This window comes from Eptatretus burgeri, chromosome 5 (assembly GCF_056783735.1).
Source record: "Eptatretus burgeri isolate ZD-2024b chromosome 5, Ebu_testis_v1, whole genome shotgun sequence".
Lineage (NCBI taxonomy): Eukaryota > Metazoa > Chordata > Myxini > Myxiniformes > Myxinidae > Eptatretus > Eptatretus burgeri.
In genome coordinates, this window is record NC_140965.1 from 50,116,340 (window position 1) to 50,129,051 (window position 12,712).

The window sequence follows — 12,712 nt, forward strand, 5'->3', positions numbered from 1 at the left end:
TGAATAATTTGTTTGGAATTTGCCAGCCATTTCATGTTTTTCGGAATTTGAGCGAAAGTGATATTCTCTTGCATTGATCGTACACCTTTATAGAGAAAATTTTAAGACGACAACTGAAGAAGAGCAGATCGAGGTCGAGCAACCAATGGATGTGCTGGACGGGCTCGTGACGTCAATAAGACGACACAAGGAGGAAGGGTAAAGGGTGCATGATGTATATCGTGAAACTGTGTGTTGAAATGCATTTTCTAATTGTGGGTTTACTATCCCTTTTTGATGGTTCTTGGTCATAACGTTTCCCAATCCTTACACGGTCTAGCTCGTGATAAAATACTTGGTGAATAAATGCACGTTCTTCTCCAAGCTCCTTGAGTACCTGTGGAATAGTACTGATCTTCTTCAATCTCTGGATTATCAGAGGGACATTGGTGTCGGGAGAAGATCTGCTCGGATGGTTACGTCCATTCTGTTGTGATGAGGCGGTTCCGACGATGCAACGTGCTCGAGTACTTCAGCTTCTGGACAGGGCGTTTCCCCTTGAAGAGCACGACCTCCGCTTGTTGCTGTGCTACCGCACGAAAACTGTACTTCAGCACAGCTGGCCCGAGCGAATGGTATCTCCGGTTCTCAGCGGTGTTTGTGGGCTATAATGGTATCATGTTTACAAATACGGCAAATGTTTACGTTCCTTGATTCTCGGTTGTTTGTTTGTTTTTTTTAACCTGTGCCCCGCTTTGTTTCAAGGTTATGGAGTTCTTTTTTTTAATGTGATATATTCGAAAGTCTAAACATATCATGATCTATATTGCACTACAAAATGAAATTTTATTTTCTGTTAGGTACACTTTCAGTGTATTTTTACAATTTGATGTATTTAACCCTTTCTGAATTTTTATTTTGTCGTTTTGTTTCCGTTATTGGCACCTTATGGTTGTCACCTCCGCCACTAAAGGTGGATGGAGGTTGTGTTTTAACCCCTGTCTGTTTGTCTGTCTGTGAGCAGGATATCTCAAAAAGTTGTTGGATGTGTAATACGGACGAACTGGTTAGGTTTTGGTGAAAATCCGGATCTGGATCCGGATACTAGAATTTTTAAGTGATTCTTCACCATTGTGAGATCGGGCCAAAATCGATGTACAGCACGATATCTCAAAAAGGTTTTGACGGATTTGGACAGAACTTGGTGGACAGGTTGGGTGTGTGACGAGGACAAATTGATTCTATTTGGGTGAAGATCCGGATGCAGATCCAGCCTGTCTGTGGGATAAGAAACGTAAACTGTTCATCCTGGCGGAGGTATGCGCTCCACTCTGTGCCGTTCTAGTTTTCCTTTCTATTACTCTTTCACATTCTATTTCTCATTGTTTCTGATTGGCTTTTGCCCTTTAAGGGGATGGTGGTGTACCTTTTATTCTTTGTGTGATTCAGTTGCACGATCTGTGGAACTTCAAAACTTTTTCAATTTTTTAGTACTTCTTATTTCTTGTTCCCCTCTGCCTGTGTTTACCTGTAATCCAGCGATAACACAAGCTGTTAATACTTTGTTTGAAAAAAAAATGTTAATCACTTCATCATGGACATTTTATTTTTTATTTTTGCTTGATTAGGCCTCCTTTTGCCTTTGTGTCAGTTGAAGGAAGAGGAAATAGAGAGTGAAGAAAGACGGCTGGATCTCTTTCATGAACTCTTAGTCTCGAAGACTACCACCAAACAGTTGCAACAACTTCTACTGCTTTTGCAGGCTTGGCCTGCTTTCCAGCCCTCTGTGTTGTATGTATTCCAGTTTGTGCTCCAACAGACCCCACACAATGGTATTTATTGTGACCACACCATTTATTGCACCCACACTGGTCCTTGTGCCCAGAACCTCATCCTTTGCTCTAATCCATAGCATTTATGGTTTATCATTATCTTGCTCATTGCATGTTTCTTTTTTTTTGCTATTCTTAAAGACAAGCATGCATTTTGGCGGTAGTTATAAACGACATTCATTTCATGCTGTAACGTATTGTTACGGTTTTGGAAGACACCGAGGAGACCCGACCAACACATAAAGGATCCCTAGCACAGTTATATCAGGAGCAATTTTGTCGAGCTAAATTACCTCCCCGCTTGTATCGTTGGAAAGGGAAATGCATTGTGTTTGTGCAGAAAGATTCGAACCCCTCTGTGATTCTCCTCCATCTGAACCCTCTGTATCTCCCTCTCTCCCTCTGTCCCTCTGCTCCTCTGCATAAATCCATGCGCGCAGTGCAATGCTCAAACATTGTGCACAACATTACAAAACCACCATACAAATCAAATCCACAAGAAACATGACCAGGTCGCACTGCTATGCTGGGCGTAGTGGCGTGCGCCTGTAATCCGGCGACTCGGAGGCTTGGGTTGGGAGCTCGCTTGAATATGGGAGCCCTGCGTTGTGCCGCGCTAATAGATGGTACACAGCAGCCCAGCCGATACGGCAGCACCCAACCCTGATTGTCAGGTCAGGTCAGGCCAGATCAGATCTGTGACTTGCTACAAGTATCATGTAAAACCCGTACTAACCTGTTCACGTTCGAGTGTCATCGACTAAACTGGCTCCACCCACCATGTCCCCCTGATGTGGAGGGTGTATGGGCATGGACACCCAGCAGTATTGAATACAAAACCTACCAAAGGGTGGAGGAGCTCCTTGTGAGCCAACGGCCATCCATATTTGACGCCAGCTGCGTCTGTGGTCGTCAGTGGGTGGGTGGATGAAGTGTGGCCCAGACGTAAGGTAATGGGAAAACTCAGACCACCAACCTGCCTGCAGTGGGTCAAGAGAAGACCTTGGAACTCAGCCTTTTGCTGAACAATGCCAATACATTGTAAAGCTTAAAACGTGACCACCTGCAGGAGATCGAGAAAGGAAACGGCTACACCAGCCCAAACTGGGGGAGGCAAACTCTGCCGAAATTTGAAGGAAGGCTTTGTATACTGTAAGGAGCTGTGTGCACACCTCAGAATGCACCTGGCTCTGCGGAGAATACCAATGTGACAGCCATCCTTTGAGGCACGCTTGGAGACATGGTATGTCCAAGATATGTTAGTGTGATAGTGAGGCCCAACTGCCCGAGAGACTCGAAGAAATTGGGTGTGCCAGACATGATTCTGGGCACAATTCGGTCCTTCCATGAAGGTATGAAAGTGTATATATGCATAAATGGGGAGTTGTCTGAGGAAATCGGTGTGAAAAATGGCTTGGGGTGGGGAGGCACCATGGCACCGGTATTGCTCATCTTGTATGCTTGTTTGATGGACGAGTGGTGGTCCTCAGAAGTAGCTGATTTAGAGGGAGCTGGGACCCTTTTTGACCAGAAGCGTTTTAGGAGATCAACCAGAAATGCCCAAGAGAAATGGGTGTCTGCATGCCAATTGCAGATGATGCAGCTCTGTTAGTGACACACTCAGGAGCAGAACAAGCCAAGTTTGTGTACACCAAAAGGTGAGCCTCTCTAAGATCAATTTTATGGTGCCGGGACATGCTGTTCTCAATGAAGACAAAGCTCTCATTATCTTGGGTGAATGTGTAATTGAGTATGTGGATGAGTTATCTTACCTTGCTTCTATAATTACCTCCAAAGGAAGGATGGATGTTGGGGTTGACAAGTGAATTGGAAATGCAGCTGGTGCCCCCCCCCTTCCCCTTTTAGGACCAGAGCATGAGCATTACCACTATAAACGATGGGTGAAACAGGCCTGTGTGCTTCCAGTGCTGCTTTATGGCTCAGAGAGCTGGGTTCTCCTCTGGGAAAACCTCAAGAGACTTGATGCCTTCCACCACCAATGCATTGGCACCATCATGGGAATAACCAGAAGGCAGCAGTGGGATTGTCACCTTACGTCAGACATTCTGAGAGAGTAATGTGAAGATTTGGAGATGGTGCGAAACATTGGCTTAGCCACGTGGCTCGAATGCCGTACCATTGTGTAACCAAGATGGCCGTGTTTCATTGGCCACCTCAGACTCACCCACAGGAAGGCCTCAAAGTAGGTGGAGAGATCTGATTGGCCTGGACCTAAAGATTGGGGAGGTTCTAGAAGATGGAGTGGTATGAGGCAACTTACCACAGGGCAGGTTGGTGTTTCAGCTTAGGTTTGGAGCACCAGCTTAGCCAATAGCCCAATCTTGCCCAGACACAAGATCAGGTGCAATGCTTGGACTGCAGAAGGTGTTTCAGCAGAGAAGCTGACCTGGCAAAGCATGTGCACTGCGAAGCGGCAGAGGCATGTACATGAACAACATGGTGCTGTGCAATATTCTACCTGTAACAGTTGGTTGCGCAGCTGGGCAAAGCTTACAGAAGTCCAAATCAGAACCCTTCCATTGAAACCTACAGTAACTGAACCACCAACAAGAATGGGTCCTCCACCAGAACCAGTAGCAACCTTCGATCCACACCCAGTGACACTCACTACCAAAACCAGCAGTCGACTCACCACCAGAACTGGGAACAAGAGCAGAGCCACAACCACAAGCCAGCAGTTTCCTCCTCGGCTGACCAGACAACGACAATGTTAGGAGTGGAAGATATAGTTTAGAAGAGCAGGTGACAAAATCAGGCCCATTGCATAATGGAGAGATCTCAACCAGTGCACAAACAACATGGCTCAGAGCAGTGTAGTACATATACATCATCGATTCAATGGTTTCCGAAGCAATACGTCAAACATCTGCCTTTATTTTCTACTTCCACCTTGTGGGGGTCACGTAGCCATTACCGGCAGTTAAACGGTAATCATAGTTTGTGTGTGTGTGGCTGTGTCTGTCTGTCTGTCTCAGGCCCCATAATGGGGTATCCCTTGTATTAGCTGCCTGTGTGTGTGTGTGTGTGTGTGTGTGTGTGTGTGTGTGTGTGTGTGTGTGTATGTATGTATGTATGTATATATATATATATATATATATATATATATATATATATATATATATATATATATATATATATATATATATATATGTTATTATTTCAATTCAACCATGTGTTAATTTCTTTGAAAATGGTCACCAGCTATTTTTTCCTTTCATCTAATATTTTAAACAATTTCTACTGTTTTTTTGAAAAACCAACTTCATATTTTGTTCCTCATTTTACAATGTGATGGATCATAATAAGATCAGTTGCCTGTCTTGCAGAGTAAATGAGCGATGCCCTTGGCTCCACCTTCTGGCAGCAATGCTCAACAGCAAACCAGAAATACAGGAGTTGGAACAGCAGTTTGAAAGGGACAGGCCTTGTGAGGAGGGACAGCATCTGGTTGCAGCAGTCCGTGAGCAAGCCAGGACCAAGCACCCACTTCCATACATGGCAAGTACTTGTAAAGAGGAAATGAAAGTTTTCCTCTGCATCCTTTAATGTTTTCAAGTAATGTGGCCCTTTTTAATACAGGTGCCGAGCATAAACTCCAACCGAGTTGCTCCAACTACAGCAAAGGAACTCCACCTTCCCATTGTGCTTGATGTTTAGCATGTGTGTTTGTTATTACCCCGTATGCACGAAGCAAAAAGCGGGATTAAACGATTGGTTTTGGTCGGTCTGTCTTTCCGTCTGTCTGTCTGTCTATAGAAATCAGTCTGATTGAGGAACTACTTTATTTCAATTGAATTTTATTTTTTTTGAACACTGCAGAATATGAATCGGAGCATGAATGAGAACACCAACTTGCTGTTTAGCAGTACTTTGGCTCTGAATTTGGCAAATCGTACGGCGTATAGTCTCAATCGCGCGTGCACAGAGAGGAGGAAGGAAGGTAATTGTTTTACTCTGTCTGCCTGTCTGGCAATCATACAAAATTGAAAACCATTCCAAACAGGAAACTTACTGTTTTTAGAGATGTCATAAAGGACACAAGCAACAGGCATGAATAACTAATTTAACGTGTTAAGTAAGGTGGTGTAAAAGACGGTGCATCAATGGCGGTAAACTTCCGAGGAATTATTTTTCCCCTCAACAGCCTGTAAAACCTTTATTTTATTTCAATTGAATTATATACTTGAACACGACAACACAAATTACCTTCTTGGCACTTTCAAAAACCTCCAGTTTCGCAGTACTTGTTCAAAATATTACTCCATTCTACGCCATCTCGACCAATCAAATTTTCCACTCGCACTATCAGCATTGGAGAATATCGAGATTCAGACAAAATTGTGGCTCGAGATTCAGAAATGTGGCCTATGTTAACCTTTTGGTCTATGTTGACATTTTCGCCCATGGTGAACACACAAAAAATAGGTGGTTGAATTCAGTGATCTCTTGTGTAAATCGTGTTCAAATTTCAAGTGAATCGGATGAAAGTTGAGGATTTTAGAAAATTTGGCCTATTGGCCTATGTCGACCTTTTGGCCGATGCTTACCTCAAAATTAGTAGGTGGTTGAATTCAGTGACCTAATATGCAAATGCTCTTCGAATTTCAAGTCAATCGGATGAAAATTGAGTATTTTAGAAAATTTGGCCAAAATTGGCCTTTTGACCTATGTTGATCTCAAAATTAATAGCTGGTTGAATCCAGCGACCTGATGTGCAAATGATCTTCAAATTGCAAGTCAATCGGATGAAAATTGACAATTTTTGAAACAATTTAATAATGTGGCCAATTTTGGGTTGACCTTTTGACCTATGATAACCTCAAAAGTAATAGGTGGTTGGATTCACTGACCTGATTTGCAAATCCTGTTCAAATTTCAAGTCTTTGAAAATTTGAAAATCTGATGAAACTTGAGGATTTCAGAAAATTTGGCTCAAATTGGCCTATTTGGCGATGTAGACCGAATTTTACGAAACTTCAATGCGGGACGTCACAGGATCGGTGACATTAATCTCTGAAAATTTCAGAACGATCAGTTGAGCGGTTTGGGCTGGAGGTTAGCGGACAGACAAACACTCAAACACACAAACAGAAACAAATGGAGGTGATCAACATACTTGTCAAAAAAACCCAAAAACATTTTGCCAAGTTACAATAAAAAATATGGAGTAAAGACTGAGTCCTCCCTTCCTTCGGTGCCTGGCGATAACATAATTCATTGCCTGGATATTGAATTGGGAAGGAACGGTGTACAATAAACAGCTGCGTGTCATGGGTGGAAAAAAAAATTGGCTCAGTAATTTAGAAAACACGTTAATACGGCTCAGGATGACGGGGCACGGACCACTCGCTCGGGATGACGGGGCACAGACCACTCGCTCGGGATGACGGGGCACGGACCACTCGCTCGGGATGACGGGGCACGGACCACTCGCTCGGGATGACAGGGCACGGACCACTCGCTCGGGATGATGACGGGGCACGGACCACTCGCTCGGGATGATGGGGCACGGACCACTCGCTCGGGATGATGATAGGGCACGGACCACTCGCTCGGGATGATGACGGGGCACGGACCACTCGCTCGGGATGATGACGGGGCACGGACCACTCGCTCGGGATGATGACGGGGCACGGACCACTCGCTCGGGATGATGACGGGGCACGGACCACTCGCTCGGGATGATGACGGGGCACGGACCACTCGCTCGGGATGATGACGGGGCACGGACCACTCGCTCGGGATGACGGGGCACGGACCACTCGCTCGGGATGACGGGGCACGGACCACTCGCTCGGGTTGATGACGGGGCACGGACCACTCGCTCGGGAGGATGACGGGGCACGGACCACTCGCTCGGGAGGATGACGGGGCACGGACCACTCGCTCGGGATGACGGGGCACGGACCACTCGCTCGGGATGACGGGGCACGGACCACTCGCTCGGGATGACGGGGCACGATCCACTCGCTCGAGATGACGGTGAGTCTTCGCAGTGAGTGAACAATTTGCTCAGAATGATATAGCCCGGTACTGCGATCGACTGAAAGGCGCTTGGCAAGTGGCTTAAGCACTCAAGCAAGCACTCCAATTAAATGGTTGATCAGGAATGGTTGGCTCGGCTCTGGCTGCATTCCATATAAGATCCCTTTAACTTTGAAGCCGGTCTTAACAACGCATACAACAATTAAGGAAATGAAATGAATTTGTTCAAATAATGACTTTCTCCTCAAAAGAGTTGCTGTTTATGTAGAACAACCCTGGAGGCATCGCAAAGTTCACTCGCCCTTGAAATAAACATTGCAGATGATCCGCCATGTTGCCTGCTCATCTGTGCACGCGTCACATAGTACATCGTTAGGGGTCCGCGCAAACATTATAACTTTATTTTAAAACGTCTGTTTTTCACCAGCTTTACTGTGATTCCTTGTAGAGCACCTCATGAAACCGCCAAAAATATATTCACAGATCTGGCAGACGCTATGGATAAGCAGTCCCTCTGAGGAACTGGGTGTGAGGTCTTACAGCGCATACATTAAATCATATAGCTCAATGAAGCTGGTTAATTTTGTTTTGTTCACTTATTATAATTCTCCAAACAGGAGAAAATGATAAGTTTAATGCTTTGGAAATTTCACATTTTCTTGTGTATCTATGGAGAAGTAGAGAACATAGCTTTGCTTGCTTAAAGTAAGTCGGTCCATCATCTTAGTTATATGACTCGTTATTTCTTTGAATTATCAGATTTCACTCCAGATTTCAACACACTTATTTTGTCCGGACAATATCTGATCCTCCAAACCAAAATAATATTTGATCCATCCATCCATTGGGACCATCATACTCTGTGCAGAGCGTTGGTGCTGCCTAAGCAGCTCCTTAGCTATTGGGCACAATCCTGGACGGGTCGCCACTCCGACACAGGATACCAGCAAGCTGGCACTCATTTTGCCGACCTCAGAAGGATGACGGGCAGAGTCAACCCCACCTTGTATTAATTCAACAGCCGAGTGGGATTTGAACTCAGGATCCTCGGATCCCTAGCCCACCACCCTAACCATTAAGCCAATACCAGGTGTACAATAGTTCGATGATATACTTTAATTAGTCCGTGAGAGTAGATCGTGGAAAATCGAATCATATGATGCATGAAATCGCTCCGAGCTCCTAATTTGAAAACTATAATACTTAAAAAAGCGATGTATACAGCGATTTGTAGCTATGATGAACAGGCATTCAATAATATGAGTGAGGAAATTAGAAGAAAAAAAAAACTATCATTATGAAATCGTTGCAGCCTGTTCCAAGTCAAGGCAAGGCATTGAGCAGGCCAAAAAATATGGCGGTTTCAGACCCCAGTAAGGTTACTCAGGAAACGCCTAAACACCTCAAAGAGCGAGGTTGCAGAGGATGTGCCTGATGAAGGAGATAATTAAATAAGGTCGTTAATTATCTTCAAAAGGTGTGTTTTAATTAACCCAAACACCAAATTTTCACTCTTGCACTTCCTTGCAGTTCTCTTAGTATGCATGCAAAGTTTCAGGATGCTAGGTTTTATGGTTTTGAAGTCATGGAGGACACGCACACACACACACACACACACACACACACACACACACACACACACACACACACACACACACACACACACACACACACACACACACACACACACACACACACACACACCGCGCTTCTCCTTTTAGTTATAGATGCTAAACTCTATTTATTTTGTGTTCTCGGAACCGAACAAACAATATGTTTATACCAGCCCTCACAGCTCCTGCAGCTCCCTGTCACTCTCTCCCAACATGATTAATCGTAAATATCATCATTTTTAAATGACCATGTACATTCACCAGCTTCAGATATGTCCTTCCCAATGGTGCTCAGAAGCACCAAATCCAGATAAACCATCCATTCACTGGTAGTGATCCGTCAGGGAGTTTGTGTATCAAACGACTGTCCACTTTGACCTTGTACTTGCACTTCCTTGCAGTTCTCTTAGTATGCATGCAAAGTTTCAGGATGCTAGGTTTTATGGTTTTGAAGTCATGGAGGACACACACACACACACACACACACACACACACACACACACACACACACACACACACACACACACACACACACACACACACACACACACACACACACACACACACACACACACACATTGCCTTTTATTAGTATAGATGAGGATTACTTGCCATGTGCCAAATTTCAATTTTTCACTTGTGGTTTTGGAGATAGAGGTTCAAATTTCTCCTTTTTTTCCAACATGGCTGCCACACCATGTGACCGATGACATCATAATTATCATTTATAACATCCTACATGAGTAGTCGCTTCTATGGTGAAAATTGTCTCAATCCGACGAGCGGTTGCAGATGTTCTGTGCGGACAAACGGACCCAAATGCAGTACCCTCTGCTCTGACGAGAGTAATAATATCCCCTCTCTCCAAAAGGTTTTTCCTCCTTGAACAAACGCCGTGTTCACATGTATAAGTAGCTCATCATGGCGTTTTGTGGGGCAAGCCCCATGAAGAAGACGAGGAATGTGAGGAGGCCCACCAGAAGTAAAAACAAAAATATTATAAACCACAAACACATATGATTACCTTTTTAAACAGTCACACATGCTGCCGTTTAACACTAAACTGAAATAAATCTGGAGGAATCCCAAATTCCTTGAGGCATTCTCTGCGTATTATGTCCACCACAGAAGAATGGAGCCCAAGACCAGATCGACTGTCGTATACATGACCCCTTCTTGTCACTCCTGTAGATTGGGTGTATTAGTATAATAAAACCGAAAAATGCAGTTTGTCGTCAACCGCAGTTGTAGTCGATAGCGACACCCAGTGGTGATGGGAGAAAGTATTACAAGTCATATGTGGAGATGATTTTGCAATTTTTGACTTCACACATGGCAGAGTGCAAGTGACTTACTGACCCCTACCAAATGGAAGGGATATTATTTTCCAGCAGGGAGCAGGTGTTTCATACGAGTACCATCCTGGGATTCTACGTCTTCTTGCATTGAAACACTTCATAGAACTCTTGAACTCTCATAGACCTCAGAGCGCTCAACTCGTAGCATAGCATCATGTGCACGGATAATGTCTGATATCGGGTTTTAATTCAATCCGGTGCATACTTTATTCAGCAACTGATTCCATAAATGAACTCCATTGGGAGTGTGGGGAAACTGCTGGTTCTTCAATGAGACGTAAATGATGCGTTTGAAATGTTAAATATTACAGTATGTGTACATGCTACACCTGTGTTCCCTCGCAGTGCCTGCGACATCTGATGTTACTGCTTGAGAAAAATGGTTTTCTTCTCCTCGCGGTTTGCCTGGGTTTGGACTCCAACACCAACGAGCTGCAAGAGCTGGCATTGCATTATGCCACAAAGTTCTCTTCCGTAAGCAGCACACTACTAAGCTGAGTAGCCATGCTTTCGTCACACCGTTGCTGCACTCCCATCATGCCGTAATCGCCCCCTCACCTGCAGGACACCACTTTCCTCGTACAGTAATCGCTCAGGTTAAGACCAGGGCAATTACCTCTGTACCTTGTGTATTTAATATGTACATGACTACATGTTTTTTTTTTGTCTTGTTTTCAAAAAAGAATTTCAAAACGAACAATCTTAGATTTTGAATGTGGATCTTTCCAACTACAACCAGGTTTATGAGGTTTATTTGGGTACCAAGCACACAAATGCTTAGTCTCCTATTGTTATAAGTCATTTATTATTATTCTTTCCGCCAAATTTTTCTGGAAGCTGTAGCGTCAGCACCGCTGCTCAGATTAAGTTTAAACTTCACTGCAATGTTGGGGCTAATTGGAACTGATCCGTATTGTTTCTGAGTTTTGATTTTGCAATCACCATGGCAACCACCTTGGATTTAAACAAAAACTTAAAAACACTTCTCCGAAACCGCAAATGCTATCGATTTGAAAGGTTATGATCAACTTGGCAGGTTATGATCGACTACCCATGGTGCAAAAAAGTTTTTTATAAGATGAAGTCATCAGTTATGTGGTTTGGCCACCATGATAGATTAAAGGTGAACACCTTTTTAAAATCAACTTCAAAACCATTATACAGATCATATATATATATATATATATATATATATATATATATATATATATATATATATATATATATATATATATATATATACACACATACATACATACATACATACATACATACACACAGTGTGGGAGTGTTTTTTAATTTTATTATTATAATAATTTTTTTTCCCATGTGACAACGGCGGGTAGTATCAAGCCAGCTTTCCAAGCAATCGGTATAGAGCGGACATACTAACACTTGCTCCATTACACATAGTTTTTTTTTTTTATCCCCCGCCGCGTGGCAGAAGGGGGATATTGTTGTCACCCAGGTCGTCCGGTTGTCCGTCCAGCTGTCCGTCCGTCCGTCCAGGCGGCAACATTTATAGCTGTGAGTGCGATAACTCGTAAACTGTTCGTCATATCGATTTGAAATTTGAGTCACACATGTACCACCTGAAAAGGAAGAATCCTATTGATTTTGGGCGTGGCCGGATCCAAGATGGCCGGCTGGGGCGGCCATCTTGAAAAAAAAATGTTTTTTTGTAATAAATGGAAAAACGCTTATCTGATTTCAATTATTTATGATTACTACGTTCCTCACCCCTGGGGAATTTTTTCAAGATGACGACCAAATGGTGTCTTGTTTCCAATTCACCTCCCTCATTATCTGGAATATGTATGACCTTTTTCATTCAATGACGGGGGATTTCCCATCTCTGATGGTATATTTATTTTTACATTGATCTCAGTCAGGTTCATGGAGGAGCTTGTGAAATTATTACATG

At 43.6% G+C, this 12,712-nt stretch overlaps 1 protein-coding gene and 1 pseudogene across 1 annotated transcript in view; both read left to right on the forward strand.

The window, feature by feature from the left end:
• The window catches only part of NBAS (NBAS subunit of NRZ tethering complex), a 207,924-nt gene that overhangs the window by 192,718 nt on the left and 2,494 nt on the right, over positions 1-12,712 (forward strand). Inside the window, exons 46-50 of the mRNA XM_085881820.1 lie at positions 94-198; positions 419-614; positions 1,631-1,770; positions 5,159-5,330; positions 11,134-11,262. Of these exons, the coding sequence (XP_085737946.1) occupies positions 94-198; positions 419-614; positions 1,631-1,770; positions 5,159-5,330; positions 11,134-11,262 (742 nt within the window). The remainder of the gene's footprint in view (positions 1-93; positions 199-418; positions 615-1,630; positions 1,771-5,158; positions 5,331-11,133; positions 11,263-12,712) is intronic.
• LOC147026410 (signal recognition particle RNA) lies at positions 2,337-2,478 on the forward strand (annotated as a pseudogene).